Source organism: Ranitomeya variabilis, chromosome 3 (assembly GCF_051348905.1).
Source record: "Ranitomeya variabilis isolate aRanVar5 chromosome 3, aRanVar5.hap1, whole genome shotgun sequence".
NCBI classification, from domain to species: Eukaryota; Metazoa; Chordata; class Amphibia; order Anura; family Dendrobatidae; genus Ranitomeya; species Ranitomeya variabilis.
In genome coordinates, this window is record NC_135234.1 from 43,701,494 (window position 1) to 43,718,566 (window position 17,073).

Below are 17,073 nucleotides of genomic sequence, written 5' to 3' on the forward strand. Positions count from 1 at the left end.
TTGGGTGTCTCATGTGGACTTTAATCTTGAGCTCCTTCCACAAGTTTTCAATTGGGTTAAGGTCAGGAGACTGACTAGGCCACTGCAACACCTTGATTTTTTGCCTCTTGAACCAGGCCTTGGTTTTCTTGGCTGTGTGCTTTGGGTCGTTGTCTTGTTGGAATATCAAATGACGAACCATCTTAAGATCCTTGATGGAGGAGCGGAGGTTCTTGGCCAAAATCTCCAGGTAGGCCGTGCTATCCATCTTCCCATGGATGCGGACCAGATGGCCAGGCCCCTTGGCTAAGAAACAGCCCCACAGCATGATGCTGCCACCACCATGCTTGACTGTAGGGATGGTATTCTTGGGGTCGTATGCAGTGCCATCCAGTCTCCAAACGTCACGTGTGGTTGGCACCAAAGATCTCGATCTTGGTCTCATCAGACCAGAGAACCTTGAACCAGTCAGTCTCAGAGTCCTCCAAGTGATCATGAGCAAACTGTAGACGAGCCTTGACATGACGCTTTGAAAGTAAAGGTACCTTACGGGCTAGTCTGGAACGGTAGTACGTTACTTATGGTATTGACTGAAACCAATGTCCCCACTGCCATGAGATCTTCCCGGAGCTCCTTCCTTGTTGTCCTTGGGTTAGCCTTGACTCTTCGGACAAGCCTGGCCTCGGCACGGGAGGAAACTTTCAAAGGCTGTCCAGGTCATGGAAGGCTAACAGTAGTTCCATAAGCCTTCCACTTCCGGATGATGCTCTCAACAGTGGAGACAGGTAGGCCCAACTCCTTTGAAAGGGTTTTGTACCCCTTGCCAGCCTTGTGACCCTCCACGATCTTGTCTTTTCACAATTTTTTAAAAAAATAAACAAAGAAATAACAGTCTTTTTTGCTGCAGTGCATTTCACACTTCCAGGCTGATCTACAGTCCAAATGTCACAATGCCAAGTTAATTCCAAATGTGTAAACCTGCTAAATCTGCAGGGGGTTGAATACTACTTGTAGGCAGGGGAGATGAGACACAGCAGGTATATACTATATACAGGGGAGATGACATACAGGTATATACTATATACAGGAGATGACATACAGGTGTATACTATATATAAGGGAGATGACAAACATGTATATACTGAGGTGAAAATGAGAGGTGTGAGGTGAAAATGAAAAGGTGTGAGTGCAAAATGAGAGGAGTGAGGGAAAATAGTGGAGTGATCGGAAAATGACAGATGTGAGGTCGAAATGACAAGTGTTAGGGGGAAAATGAGAGGTGTGAGGGAGAAAATGAGAGATGTAAGGGGGAAAATGAAAGATGTGATGGGGAAAATGAGAGGCGTGATGGGAAAATAAGAGAAGTGAGGTGCTATAACTAACCACAGATATTTACTATGCCCAGGCAACGCCGGGCTCTTCAGCTAGTTATATATATATAGATGGCTATGGATTGAGCAGCATGTATCAGGTTCTCGTTAAACCTTCTGGAGTACCTCCATAACGTGGTTGGATATGAAGAATTTCCAATCTCTCATACTTGCCCTTCAGACCTGTCAGCACATTTTAAGTTGCCTTTTTTGTCAGCCTCTAAATTGTCTGTGGACTTTCATACATAGGATGCTATAAACAAGTGTGGTACCTGTCCTATCGCCTCATTCATGATTGTGAAAGTCCCCCACCAGTCACTAATCCACCAGTGATTATTGAATACAGGTGGGAATGAGTTTGCCTTTTCTTTCGAGAGTTGTGATGTCACAGCCACTTAACTGATGGAAATCCACAGTTTAATGTAATTTCACCCATTTGTGATGTCACTACTTTTCCAGAGTGAAATGGTCTTGTAATGTCATAGTGAGCTGTGTGAATGGAAACCACTGTTTTTTGTCAGTGAGTTGCGTGAATGAAAACCACTGGTGATGTCATAGTGAGCTGCGTGAATGGAAACTGCTGGTGATGTCATAGTGAGATGTGTGAATGAAAACCACTGCAAACTCAGCTTTCTGACACTGGGCACTATATTGCGACCCAAAATCCTTTGATAATCGTCAGATTTCATGATGCCTTGCACATTGTCAAGGCACCCAGTACTATAAAGGCAGCAAAACAACCCCAAAACATCCTTGAATCTCCACCATATTTGACTGTAGGTACTGTGTTCTTTTCTGTGTAGGCCTCATTCCATTTTTGGTAAATGCAAGACCGAAAACCACTGGTGATATCCTACTGAGTTACAAATAAAAACCACTGGTGATGTCATAGTGAGCTGTGTGAATGAAAACCACTGGTGATGTTGTAGTGAGTTGCAAGACTGAAAACCACTGGTGCTGTCCTAGTGAGTGACAAATGAAAACCACTGGTGATGTCATAGTGAGTGAATGAAAACCACTGGTGATGTCATAGTGAGTGAATGAAAACCACTGGTGATGTCATAGTGAGCTGCGTGAATGAATACCACTGGTGATGTCATAGTGAGTGAATGAAAACCACTGGTGATGTCATAGTGAGCTGCGTGAATGAATACCATTGGTGATGTCATAGTGAGCTGCGTGAATGAAAACCACTGGTGATGACGTAGTGGGCTGCGTAAATGAAAGCCACTGGTGATGTCATAGTGAGCTGCGTGAATGAAAACCACTGGTGATGACATAGTGAACTGCGTGAATGAAAGCCACTGGTGATGTCCTAATGAGCTGCGTGAATGAAAACCACTGGTGATGACGTAGTGAGCTGCGTGAATGAAAGCCACTGGTGATGTCCTAATGAGCTGCGTGAATGAAAACCACTGGTGATGTCGTAGTGAGCTGCGTGATTGAAAACCACTGGTGATGTCGTAGTGAGCTGCGTGAATGAAAACCACTGGTGATGTCGTAGTGAGCTGCGTGAATGAAAACCACTGGTGATGTCGTAGTGAGCTGCGTGAATAAAAAACCACTGGTGATGTCATAGTGAGCTGCGTGAATGATAGCCACTGGTGATGTCATAGTGAGCTGTGTGAGTGAAAAACCACTGGGGATGTCCTAGTGAGCGACGAATGAAAATCACTGGTGATGTCACAGCAGCGTGCTTACTTGAGTAATGCAAAATAATGATGTCACAACAGTGGGCAACTATTAATTTGCAAAATTCCACATGTCACAGCAATCTACCTCAGTAAAACCCCTTTGTGATGTCACAGCAGATTGCTGACTGAAACCTACTTGTGATGTCACAGCTTTTCACTCAGGGGCCGACAGTAATAACAGAGGACTCCTAGTCAATATGAAGGGGTTGTACCAAGCTTGGAACTTCTCCATATGATAGGAGATAACCTCCTGATAGCAGGGGTCTGACCGTTGGGACTCTGAAGAGCTTTGTGTGAATGGAGTGGTGGGCGATCGTGTGCACCTCTTCTTCATTCATACTTATGGGTGGGCCGTAAACTGGCCAAATGCTGCATATGGCTGTATCTGGTGGTCTCAGTAAGATTGAGTGAATCAAAGGTGTGCATGATTGACACCATGACTACTCACACAGTCCCGGGGGGGATCGGTGGGAGTCCCAGTGGTTGGGAAGTTATCCCCTAACCTACGGAGAGGAGATGACTTTGTATAACCTCTTTTATGCCATATAAACACTAAGTAGCACTTTTTGTATGTTTTGAATGGAAACTGCTGGTAATGTCGTAGTGAGCTGCGTGAATGGAAACTGCTGGTGATGTCATAGTGAGATGTGTGAATGAAAACCACTGCAAACTCAGCTTTCTGACACTGGGCACTATATTGCGACCCAAAATCCTTTGATAATCTTCAAATTTCATGATGCCTTGCACATAGTCAAGACACCCAGTGCTATAAAGGCAGCAAAACAACCCCAAAACATCTTTGAATCTCCACCATATTTGACTGTAGGTACTGTGTTCTTTTCTGTGTAGGCCTCATTCCATTTTTGGTAAATGCAAGACCGAAAACCACTGGTGATATCCTACTGAGCGACAAATAAAAACCACTGGTGATGTCATAGTGAGCTGTGTGAATGAAAACCACTGGTGGTGATGTAATGAGTTGCAAGTCTGAAAACCACTGGTGCTGTCCTAGTGAACGACAAATGAAAATCACTGGTAATGTCATGGTGAGCTGCGTGAATGAAAACCATTGGTGATGTCATAGTGAGCTGCGTGAATGAAAACCATTGGTGATGTCATAGTGAGCTGCGTGAATGAAAACCATTGGTGATGTCATAGTGAACTGTGTAAATGAAAACCACTGGTGATGACGTAGTGAGCTGCGTGAATGAAAGCCACTGGTGATGTCATAGTGAGCTGCGTGAATGAAAACCACTGGTGATGACGTAGTGAGCTGCGTGAGTGAAAACCACTGGTGATGTCCTAGTGAGCGACGAATGAAAACCACTGGTGATGTCACAGCAGCGTGCTTACTTGAGTAATGCAAAATAATGATGTCACAACAGTGGGCAACTATTAATTTGCAAAATTCCACATGTTGTGTCACAGCAATCTACCTCAGTAAAACCCCTTTGTGATGTCACAGCAGATTGCTGACTGAAACCTTCTTGTGAGGTCACAGCTTTTCACTCAGGGGCAGACAGTAATAACAGAGGACTCCTAGTCAATATGAAGGGGTTGTACCAAGCTTGGAACTTCTCCATATGATAGGAGATAACCTCCTGATAGCAGGGGTCTGACCGTTGGGACTCTGAAGAGCTTTGTATGAATGGAGTGGTGGGCGATCGTGTGCACCTCTGCTCCATTCATACTTATGGGTGGGCCGTAAACTGGCCAAATGCTGCATATGGCTGTATCTGGTGGTCCCAGTAACAATGAGTGAATCAAAGGTGTGCACAATTGACACCATGACTACTCACACAGTCCCGGGGGGGATCGGTGGGAGTCCCAGTGGTTGGGAAGTTATCCCCTAACCTACGGAGAGGAGATGACTTTGTATAACCTCTTTTATGCCATATAGACACTGAGCAGCACTTCTTTTTGTACGGTAGCAGTGGGTTCCCTTTTGGTCTTAGTGAATGCACGTATAGTATGTACACACCATGTAATATGTGCACCCAGGATGGAATTATTGTGCGGGGTTGATCGGCCTCTTGTATAAAATCTAGTGCGGAGAAGACGTGAAATGGTCGATCTTAACAACCCATGATGTCCCCTATACCAGTGGTACTGAGTGGTGCTTCATATACTGGATTGCTCTGACCTGGATAAGCATTCACCAGCTAGATATCTGTCCACGTCCGTGCTGCCACGCTGTAATGATATGGATCCTGTATAATCTGTGCCTCACATATATCGATGGAGGACAATGAGGATTTCCAACCTCGGCTTTCTCCCAGTCATCTCAATAATCCGCTCTGAGATTTTCTCAGGTTTGTTGAAGTTGCTCTTCAGACTGGAGAGAGCGGGAACAATAGCTGGAGGCAGAAGTCGTATTGACAAGGAGTCTGAATTTCACTGTGTCTGTAAACAAGAATTGATTGAGTGGAATGCGACCTGTCATCGGCTGTATATGCACCGAGTACAGAGCGCTCCAGCCGGCACACCGCTCTTCATAGTCCTGGACACCCGGCATTGTGAGTCACCATTTCTACATTCATTACCTTGGATGGATTTATGATCCGTGATTTTATTTTCTATTGCTGAACCTTATTTGTTATTGATACTGTGTGCAAAATTACATAAATATACCCACATGGGTGTGCTGAAATGCTCCTTATAATGCTGCGATTCTCCGCCCAGGGAAGAATAAGAAACCTCACCCAGGGCAGAAAGAAGTGAGGACAAAAGAATCCCTAAAAAATGCTTATCAAATATACATATATAAATGTCAGGATAATTCAAAACACAAGGTGCCTCCAAAAATAGGACACAAAATTGGCCGACCTATGTATACATAATGAGTGATGCAGCATAGCCGTATTAGTGCATCAAGGCTACTAAAGCATGGAGTATAGATAAGTGTAGCCATAGTGATGGTAAATGCAAGTAGGAGTAATTCCCCATTATTGTAATCACTGCTGTAGATGATGGTCAGACCATATGTCTCTACACTCCAACTTGCGTTTCGCCCTACTTCATCAAGGGGTGATTGCCAGGGTAGTGGCAGACAAATATTGGAAGAAAGTGGGCACCGCAAAGCAAATTAAATCAATTAATTACATACTTTTAAAAGTATAAGCATATTAAATAAAAAATAAAAAAAATCAAACAATAAAGATGTGTTTACAAAGTGAGGAGCTCCAAAAAACACAGTAAATGTATTGATTCCCCAATGTTGGACTTTTAAGTTGTAAAGTCCCAGCAGGGAACTCCACTTTTGGAAGGGTGGGCGAGTTGTCGCAATTTCTGTTGCATGGTGTCTAAGGGGTAATTTTTATCCTTGTGGAGAGTGACAAGCCAAGCAAGTCAGAGTGAGGAGACTTATAAGCCATGCATGCTCCTCTGGGAAATTAAATAGGCAAATATGCAGTGATCCTAAAAGTCAATATCGACCCTTTAACGAGTCTTGTAATAACAGCAAAACTAGGTTCTCAATTTGCAGACACGATGTTTCGGGCTATTGCCCCTCATCAGTGAAAAGTATGAGGGCTGATTTGGCTACGTGAGAGGCTCTGGACCGCTGCTTCCAATAGGTGGCGCTAGGGTTCTAGTCCTCTTTCTGTCTGAAGAGACCATTTGGTTATTCCATAGTGTGAAAGACGTTCCTCAACGTTGAAACTGCAGCACCAAGAAGGCAAAGAAGTTGAATTATGGAAATCGCAGGATGGATAGACATGTTAATAACATGCAAATGGTGAAAAAATGGAAGCCACATTTTAAAAATATCTTGATTTTATCCAGTTCCGAATGTCAGCGCCGCCTTATCTAATACAATGATGGATCCCACCACAACGCGCTGGTTGTATTGATGTGAATGATCCAAACCATGAGGGTAAAGCGGAACTCCAGGAGGCCCGTGCCGTCACACTTACTCTAGGACATACTGTTACGTTATTCATCTCGTTCTTTCCTCCTACAATTCAGTGTCAGCCAATATCAAACACTCTAGCCCTAGAAACATGTTTTCTTTTCCATACCCTTCACCACACTTGTCCTTGTACTTCAGCCCTATTGAGGTGAATGGGATTCAGCTGCAAAATCAGACATGACCAGTGGACAAGTGTGGCGCTGTTTTTAGAAAGTTGTCAAGCTGTTCTAAACCTATACATCCAATTTAAGCCTCTGTTTATCCTGACCCTCCTGGTTCTCAGGTGTCAGAACTACAAGGAAGACTGGTACGTAGAGCAGAAAGTCGGTAGTTGTATAACCCCCATGATGTTTCAGTTTAACCTATATTTCGTATCTTGCCATGTCCCAAATTTTGGGGATTCGATTTGCTGGATTCTTTTGAGGGCGGGAAAGGGGTTAAAACAGAAAAAAAACAGCAAAAATAAAATTTCCTTTTACTCACCTGTACTAGGCCTTCAACAGACTCCTTACCCCTCCTGTCCTCCAAGCGTGCCCATGGTTCTTCTGGTGCTGAGGCCCATGTCAGTCATCAAGAACTCCTAAACTTTAGTATATGCTTAACTGATGCCACAGTGACCTTCATCATCCGCAGTCCCCAAAACATAACAAAGTCTGGGTATTTTACTTTCAATGGAACTTCTCAAGATAGAATGGCATATTCTGTTCACTAATATACTGATGTGTAATGACTGGACAGAGGTCTGAAGGACACTTCTTGGTCTCTGTCCCACTCGTGGACCATTATGGTTATGATTAGTTATACACTGGGGGTGATAGTGCTGGATGTTATACACCAAGAGAAAGGGGCCAAATGTTGTACACTGGGAGATCAAGGGCTGGATGTTATACACCATTGGGGCCCGATGTTATTCATTTGGGGGTGAGGGAACAGCAGTTATACACTACTAGATGGTGGCCCGATTCTAACGCATCGGGTATTCTAGAATATGTATGTCCACGTAGTATATTGCCCAGCCGCGTAGTATATTGCCCAGCCGCGTAGTATATTGCCCAGCCGCGTAGTATATTGCCCAGCCACGTAGTATACAGCACAGAGCCACGTACTATATTGCCCAGCCACGTAGTATATTGCCCAGTGACGTAGTATACAGCACAGCCACCTAGTATATTGCCCAGTGACGTAGTATACAGCACAGAGCCACGTAGTATATTGCCCAGCCACGTAGTATATTGCCCAGCCACGTAGTATATTGGGCAGTCACGTAGTATATTGCCCAGCTACGTAGTATATTGCCCAGCCACGTATGTCACAGGTTAAAAAAAATAAACATATACTCACCTTCCACAGGCGCGTTGTAGGTCTGTCGCCTGTGTGGGGTGCAGGCGGCAGCTTCCGGTCCCAGGGTGTGATGACGTCGCGGTCACGTGACCGTGACGTCATGACAGGTCCTTTTCGCGCAGGACCTGTGATGACGTCGCGGTCACATGACCGTGACGTCACGGCAGGTCCTCGCGCAGGCGCACAGGACTTGTGATGACGTCGCGGTCACCTGACCGTGACGTCATGGCAGGTCCTTCTCCCAGACCATCCTTGCCACCGGAACGTGCCGCTTGCATGGACCGGCCGGAGCATCGCGAGGAGCGGGAAAGGTGGCAGAAGGTGAGTATCTAATGATTTATTTATTTTTTTTATTATTTTTAACATTAGATGTTTATACTATTGACGCTGCATAGGCTGCGTCAATAGTAAAAACTTGGTCACACAGGGTCAATAGCGGCAGTAACGGAGTGAGTTACCCCTGGCATAACGCGGTCCGTTACCGCCGGCATTAACCCTGTGTGAGCGGTGACCGGAGGGGTGTATGCGGGCGCCAGGCACTGAGTGTGGGGAGTAAGGAGCGGCCATTTTCTTCCGGATTGTGTGCGTCGCTGATTGGTCGTGGGCGTTTTGCCACGACCAATCAGCGACTTGGATTCCATGACAGACAGAGGTCGCGACCAATGAATATCCGTGACAAACAGAAAGACAGACAGAAGGACAGACAGACGGAAGTGACCCTTAGACAATTATATAGTGGATGGGGGGCAATAAGGCTGGATGTCATACACCATGTGGGCAATGGGGCCGGATGTTATACAGCGGGTGTGAAGGTCCAACAGTTATACACCATGGGGAAAATGGGCCGGATGTCATACACCATGGGGGAAATGGGGCCACATGTCATACACCATGGGGGAAATGGGGCCGCATGTCATACACCATGGGGGAAATGGGGCCGCATGTCATACACCATGGGGGAAATGGGGCCGCATGTCATACACCATGGGGGAAATGGGGCCGCATGTCATACACCATGGGGGAAATGGGGCCGCATGTCATACACCATGGGGGAAATGGGGCCGCATGTCATACACCATGGGGGAAATGGGGCCGCATGTCATACACCATGGGGGAAATGGGGCCGCATGTCATACACCATGGGGGAAATGGGGCCGCATGTCATACACCATGGGGGAAATGGGGCCGCATGTCATACACCATGGGGGAAATGGGGCCGCATGTCATACACCATGGGGGAAATGGGGCCGCATGTCATACACCATGGGGGAAATGGGGCCGCATGTCATACACCATGGGGGAAATGGGGCCGGATGTCATACACCATGGGGGAAATGGGGCCGGATGTCATACACCATGGGGGAAATGGGGCCAGATGTCATACAACATCGGGGAAATGGGGCCGGATGTTATACACCGGGCGTGAGGGCCCTACAGTTATACACTTAGGGGCAATGGGGCCAGATGTTATTCACCGGGCGTGAGGGTCCTACAGTTACACACTATGGGGCAATTGGGCCAGATGTTATTCACCAGGCGTGAGGGTCCTACAGTTATACACTATGGGGCCAGATGTTATACACCATGGGGGAAATGGGGCCAGATGTTATACACCGGGCGTGAGGATCCTACAGTTATACACTATGGGGCCAGATGTTATACACCATGGGGGAAATGGGGACGGGTGTCATACACCATGGGGGAAATGGGGCCGGGTGTCATACACCATGGGGGAAATGGCGCTGGATGTTATACACCATGGGGGAAATGGGGCCAAATGTCATATACCGGGCATGAGGGTCCTACAGTTATACACTATGGGGCAATGGGGCCAGATGTTATACACCATGGGGGAAATGGGGCCAGATGTTATACACCGGGCGTGAGGGTCCTACAGTTATACACTATGGGGCCAGATGTTATACACCATGGGGGAAATGGGGCCGGATGTCATACACCATGGGGGAAATGGGGATGGATGTTATACTCCATGGGGGAAATGGGGATGGATGTTATACTCCATGGGGGAAATGGGGCCAGATGTTATACCCTGGGTATGAGGATCCTACAGTTACACACTATGGGGCAATGGGGCCGGATGTTATACGCTGGGCATGAGGGTCTGACAGCTATACACTATGGGGCAATGGGGCCAGATGTTATTCACAATGGGGGAAATGGATGTTTTACTGTGTGTGGGGGGCAATAAGGCCTGCTGTTATGGGGCCAGATGTGAAATACTTGAATTCATTGATGAAGACGTGTAGTACGCTTTTCTTCATACAATATGTGCAGCGGTGCTGTGAGTCCAGCATTCACAGTAGTTACATGTTATGATTCATGAACCTATTACGGTAATTTAACCTATATAAGTTGCTGGCATGTGAGGAGGGTCACTGTGACCCCCCGGACGACGTCCATATGGAACCTTTGTCCCTTGTTGCTGCACGTTACGGCCTGCGATCCTCCTCTCGGTGCCCCGTATACCCTGAGTACAGGCTGGTGACGCCCCGTACTGAAGAGCTCATCATTTTCCACTCAGGAGAAGATATTGGGAGAGCGGCTGGGGCACGTAGCTGGCTAATTGGGCCGGGGGCCGGGGTTTTCGGCACATTGCCATGTGTGCCAGTTTTGTGTTACATGTTACTGCAGATCCGTCCCTCGTGTCCCCTCCGCTCCCATCCACTGTCCTTGGCAGGAAGCTCCGGCACAGTTCATGGTGTGAATATATAATGACAACTTTATGATTTTACTTGCTAATGTTGACGATTATATTTCCTTTCCCACAGGTCACAGAGAGGCAGAGCCGAGAGCCGGAGACGGACGCTGCTGTGTAATTCAGACATTATTGTGCTTTTTCTTTGTTGCTTTTTTTTTTTCAGCTCCAAATAAATCGCTTCCCTTTAAGACTCAGGTTTATTGTAAAGTACATGTTGCTGATTCTTTGTGGTTATGTGTTACATTGTCAGTCATGGGCGGTGGCAGACACATTGTGCACCTGCTGTGGGGGGTTTGATGGGTTGGGGGATCCAGCATCAAAGGCTTCCTAATGCACAATCACAGCAATACCCTGCAGCTTCCACTAGGCGGAGCCTTCTGCATAACGTTTAACCCCTTATCATTAATGGGTTGTTGTTGTGTTTTTTTTGTTTTTTATTCCCCATCTCCCAAAAACAATAACTTTTAATTTATTTTTTTGTGTTGACATAGCTGTACAAGGCTTTGTTTTTCTGTTATTTTTTATTTTTTTTGCAGGATGAGTTATTTTATGTCTCCATTTAGCTTATTTGAACACTTAAAAATTCTTTAGTGGAATGGAAAACGAAAAGCAATTCCTCCATTGTTTCACGTCTCCATATTCTCAGACGTGTAACTTTATATTTTCTCATTGTGAGAGGGTTTTCCTTTAGCGGTGTAAACGAAATTGAATTTGTAGTATCATGGTAAAATACTTTTTGATTTCCAATATTTGGGGGAGGCATAGTTCCAGAAATGAGAGTTGAACTCAAAGATCTAAGACTTTTTCTATGGACACAAAAGGCCTTTTTCTCTCAAATATTGTTCACAAATTTGTGTAAAGCTGTGTTAGTGAGCTCTTCTAATGTGTTTGTGAGCCCTCCTCGTAATCTGCGTCGGTGAGCCCTCCTCGTAATCTGCGTCGGTGAGCCCTCCTCGTAATCTGCGTCGGTGAGCCCTCCTCGTAATCTGCGTCGGTGAGCCCTCCTCGTAATCTGCGTCGGTGAGCCCTCCTCGTAATCTGCGTCGGTGAGCCCTCCTCGTAATCTGCGTCGGTGAGCCCTCCTCGTAATCTGCGTCGGTGAGCCCTCCTCGTAATCTGCGTCGGTGAGCCCTCCTCGTAATCTGCGTCGGTGAGCCCTCCTCGTAATCTGCGTCGGTGAGCCCTCCTCGTAATCTGCGTCGGTGAGCCCTCCTCGTAATCTGCGTCGGTGAGCCCTCCTCGTAATCTGCGTCGGTGAGCCCTCCTCGTAATCTGCGTCGGTGAGCCCTCCTCGTAATCTGCGTCGGTGAGCCCTCCTCGTAATCTGCGTCGGTGAGCCCTCCTCGTAATCTGCGTCGGTGAGCCCTCCTCGTAATCTGCGTCGGTGAGCCCTCCTCGTAATCTGCGTCGGTGAGCCCTCCTCGTAATCTGCGTCGGTGAGCCCTCCTCGTAATCTGCGTCGGTGAGCCCTCCTCGTAATCTGCGTCGGTGAGCCCTCCTCGTAATCTGCGTCGGTGAGCCCTCCTCGTAATCTGCGTCGGTGAGCCCTCCTCGTAATCTGCGTCGGTGAGCCCTCCTCGTAATCTGCGTCGGTGAGCCCTCCTCGTAATCTGCGTCGGTCACAAGTTTTGAGAGAGTGCGCAGTCGGCATGCTGATGGCAGGAATGTTCACCAGAGCTGTTGCTGTGAAGTGAAAGTTCATTTTTTTGCATGCACATAATGTAATATTTTAAAAGTTGGCAGACAGATCACAGATTGATAACAGAAGCGGTTTTTTCTTTCCAACACATGGGAAACTGAGAAATATATATACCGTGGGGAAATAAGTATTTGATCCCTTGCTGATTTTGTAAGTTTGACTGACAAAGACATGAACAGTCTATAATTTTACGGGTAATCTTCAGGCTCCTCTGCCTCCTGACTTATTTGCTCTGGGTGGTGCACTTCTTATTGATTGACAGTTTGAACCTGCCGCGTTACCCAAAGTGTGCAGTCCCCAGTGCAGCAATCGGAGGCCAGAGATGCAATCACCTCTGCAGCATTGGAGAATCACGTTGGTGGCTAAGCCTGCCAGATGTAGCAATCCGACCAGCTTTATAAAAAATCTCGTGAGCACTGCATGTACTCATCCACCATTGAGGCAGTGGCCGGTACCTCTGCAACAAGCAGGAAAACAATGAAATTAAAATCCCTGCCTTCATAAGAACAGAGAGGAATTTTAATATCTGCTAAATTGCAAATTGCTTCCTTTTCCAAGCACAGCAATTATAACCAGTAATGAGATTAATCCTTTAACCCCTTCCCGACCTGTGACACAGCGTATGCGTCATGAAAGTCGGTGCCAATCCGACCTGTGACGCATATGCTGTGTCACAGAATGATCGCGTCCCTGCAGATCGGGTGAAGGGGTTAACTCCCATTTTACCCGATCTGCAGGGACAGGGGGAGTGGTACTTTAGCCCAGGGGGGGTGGCTTCACCCCCCCGTGGCTACGATCGCTCTGATTGGCTGTTGAAAGTGAAACTGCCAATCAGAGCGATTTGTAATATTTCACCTATGAAAATGGTGAAATATTACAATCCAGCCATGGCCGATGCTGCAATAGCATCTGCCATGGCTGGAGACCCCGATCTGCCCCCACCCCACCCCACCGATCACCTCCCCAGTCGTCCTTTTTGCCCCGATCTCCGTTCCGCTCCCCTCCTCCCTCCTGTCGGCTCCCCCGGTCCTCCTGTCCGCTCCCCAGGTCCTCCGATTTCCCCCCCCGTGTTCCAATCCCACCCCCCCATACTTACCTAGCTCCGATGTCCCTCCCGGTGTCCGCCGTCTTCTTCATGGGCGCCGCCATCTTGGAAAATGGCGGGCGCATACGCAGTGCGCCCGCCGAATCTGCCAGCCGGCAGATTCGTTCCTGCACATTTTGGTCGCTGTGATAAGTTCTATCACAGCGATCAAAATGAAAAAAATTGTAAATAAATCCCCCCCCCTTTATCACCCCCATAATAAAATATAGAAAATATAATTATTTTTATTGTTTTTCCATTAGGGTTAGGGGTAGGGTTAGGGGTAGGGTTGCACTTAGGGTTGCACTTAGGGTTGCACTTAGGGCTAGGGTTGCACTTAGGGTTGCACTTAGGGTTGCACTTAGGGTTGCACTTAGGGCTAGGGTTGCACTTAGGGTTGCACTTAGGGCTAGGGTTGCACTTAGGGCTAGGGTTGCACTTAGGGTTGCACTTAGGGTTGCACTTAGGGCTAGGGTTGCACTTAGGGCTAGGGATGCACTTAGGGCTAGGGTTGCACTTAGGGCTGGGGATGCACTTAGGGCTAGGGTTGCACTTAGGGCTAGGGTTGCACTTAGGGGTAGAATTAGGGTTAGAATTAGGGTTGGAATTAGGGTTAGAATTAGGCTATGTGCACACGGTGCGGATTTGGCTGCGGATCCGCAGCGGATTGGTCGCTGCGGATTCGTATCAGTTTTCCATCACGTTTACAGTACCACGTAAACCTATGGAAAACCAAATCCGCTGTGCCCATGGTGCGGAAAATACAGCGCGGAAACGCTGCGTTGTATTTTCCGCAGCATGTCAATTCTTTGTGCAATTCCGCAGCGTTTTACACCTGCTCCATAATAGGAATCCGCAGGTGAAATCCACACAAAAAACACTGGAAATCCGCGGTAAATCAGCAGGTAAAGCGCAGTGCGTTTTACCTGCAGATTTTTCAAAAACTGCGGAAAAATCCACACAAATCCGCAATGTGAGCACATAGCCTTAGGGTTAGGGTTGGAATTAGGGGTAAGACTAGGGTTAGGGGTGTGTTGGGGTTAGGGTTGTGGTTAGGGTTGGGATTAGAGTTAGGGGTGTGTTGGGGTTAGTGTTGGAGTTAGAATTGAGGGGTTTCCACTTTTTAGGCACATCAGGGGGTCTCCAAACGCGACACGGCGCCACCATTGATTCCAGCCAATCTTGCGTTGAAAAAGTAAAATGGTGCTCTCTCCCTTCCGAGCCCCGACGTGTGCCCAAACAGTGGTTTACCCCCACATATGGGGTACCAGCGTACTCAGGAGAAACTGATCAACAACTTTTGGGGTCCAATTTCTCCTGTAACCCTTGGGAAAATAAAAAATTGCGGGCTAAAAAATTATTTTTGAGGAAAGAAAAATTATTCTTTATTTTCACGGCTCTGCGTTATAAACTTCTGTGAAGCACTTGGGGGTTCAAAGTGCTCACCACACATCTAGATAAGTTCCCTTGGGGGTTTAGTTTCCAAAATGGGGTCACTTGTGGGGGGTTTCTACTGTTTAGGCACATCAGGGGCTCTGCAAACGCAACGTGACGCCCGCAGAGCATTCCATCAAAGTCTGCATTTCAAAACATCACTACTTCACTTCCGAACCCCGACGTGTGCCCAAACAGTGGTTTACCCCCACATATGGGGTATCAGCGTACTCAGGAGAAACTGGACAACAACTCTTGGGGTCAAATTTCTCCTGTTACCCTTGGGAAAATAAAAAAATCAGGACTAAAAAAAATTTTTTTGAGGAAAGAAAACGTATTTATTATTTTCACGGCTCTGCGTTATAAACTTCTGTGAAGCACTTAGGGGTTCAAAGTGCTCACCACACATCTAGATAAGTTCCTTGGGGGTCTAGTTTCCAAAATGGGGTCACTTGTGGGGGGTTTCTACTGTTTAGGCACATCAGGGGCTCTGCAAACGCAACCTGACGCCCGCAGAGCATTCCATCAAAGTCTGCATTTCAAAACGTCACTACTTCCCTTCCGAACCCCGACGTGTGCCCAAACAGTGGTTTACCCCCACATATGGGGTATCAGCGTACTCAGGAGAAACTGGACAACAACTATTGGGGTCAAATTTCCCCTGTTACCCTTTGGAAAATAAAAAATTCAGGGCTAAAAAAAAATTTTTGAGAAAAGAAATTTTTATTTTTATTTTCATGGCTCTGCGTTATAAACTTCTGTGAAGCACTTGGGGGTTCAAAGTGCTCACCACACATCTAGATTAGTTCCTTGGGAGGTCTAGTTTCCAAAATGGGGGCACTTATGGGGAAGCTCCAATGTTTAGGCACACAGGGGCTCTCCAAACGCGACATGGTGTCCGCTAATGATTGGAGCTAATTTTCCATTCAAAAAGCCAAATGGCGTGCCTTCCCTTCCAAGCCCTGCCGTGCACCCAAACAGTGGTTTACCCCCACATATGGGGTATCATCGTACTCAGGACAAACTGGACAACAACATTTGGGGTCCAATTTCTCCTGTTACCCTTGGGAAAATAAAAAATTCTGGGCTAAAAATCATTTTTGAGGAAAGAAAAATTATTTTTTATTTTCACGGCTCTGCGTTATAAACTTCTGTGAAGCACTTGTTGGTTTAAAGTGCTCACTATGCATCTAGATAAGTTCCTTGGGGGGTCTAGTTTCCAAAATGGGGTCACTTGTGGGGGAGCTCCAATGTTTAGGCACACAGGGGCTCTCCAAACGCGACATGGTGTCCGCTAACGATTGGAGCTAATTTTCCATTCAAAAAGTCAAATGGCGCGCCTTCCCTTCCGAGCCTTGCCATGCGCCCAAACAGTGGTTTACCCCCAAATATGAGGTATCGGCGTACTCAGGAGAAATTGCCCAACAAATTTTAGGATCCATTTTATCCTGTCGCCCATGTGAAAATTAAAAAATTGAGGCTAAAAGAATTTTTTTGTGAAAAAAAAGTACTTTTTCATTTTTACGGATCAATTTGTGAAGCACCTGAGGGTTCAAAGTGCTCACTATGCATCTAGATAAGTTCCTTGGGGCGTCTAGTTTCCAAAATGGGGTCACTTGTGGGGGAGCTCCAATGTTTAGGCACACGGGGGCTCTCCAAACGCGACATGGTGTCCGCTAAAGATTGGAGCCAATTTTTCATTCAAAAAGTCAAATGGCGCTCCTTCCCTTCCGAGTTCTGCCGTGCGCCCAAACAGTGGTTTACCCCCACATATGAGGTATCAGCGTACTCAGAACAAATTGGACAACAACTTTCGTGGTCCAGTTTCTCCTTTTACCCTTGG

The 17,073-nt window shown here is 46.8% G+C and overlaps 1 protein-coding gene across 1 annotated transcript in view; it reads left to right on the plus strand.

Annotated features, from left to right (window-relative positions):
- The window catches only part of MRPL39 (mitochondrial ribosomal protein L39), a 130,173-nt gene extending 118,953 nt beyond the window's left edge, over positions 1–11,220 (plus strand). Inside the window, exon 10 of the mRNA XM_077294011.1 lies at positions 11,084–11,220. Coding sequence (XP_077150126.1) covers positions 11,084–11,131 — 48 coding nt within the window. The 3' untranslated portion in view covers positions 11,132–11,220. The remainder of the gene's footprint in view (positions 1–11,083) is intronic.
- Positions 11,221–17,073: the final 5,853 nt, after the last annotated feature.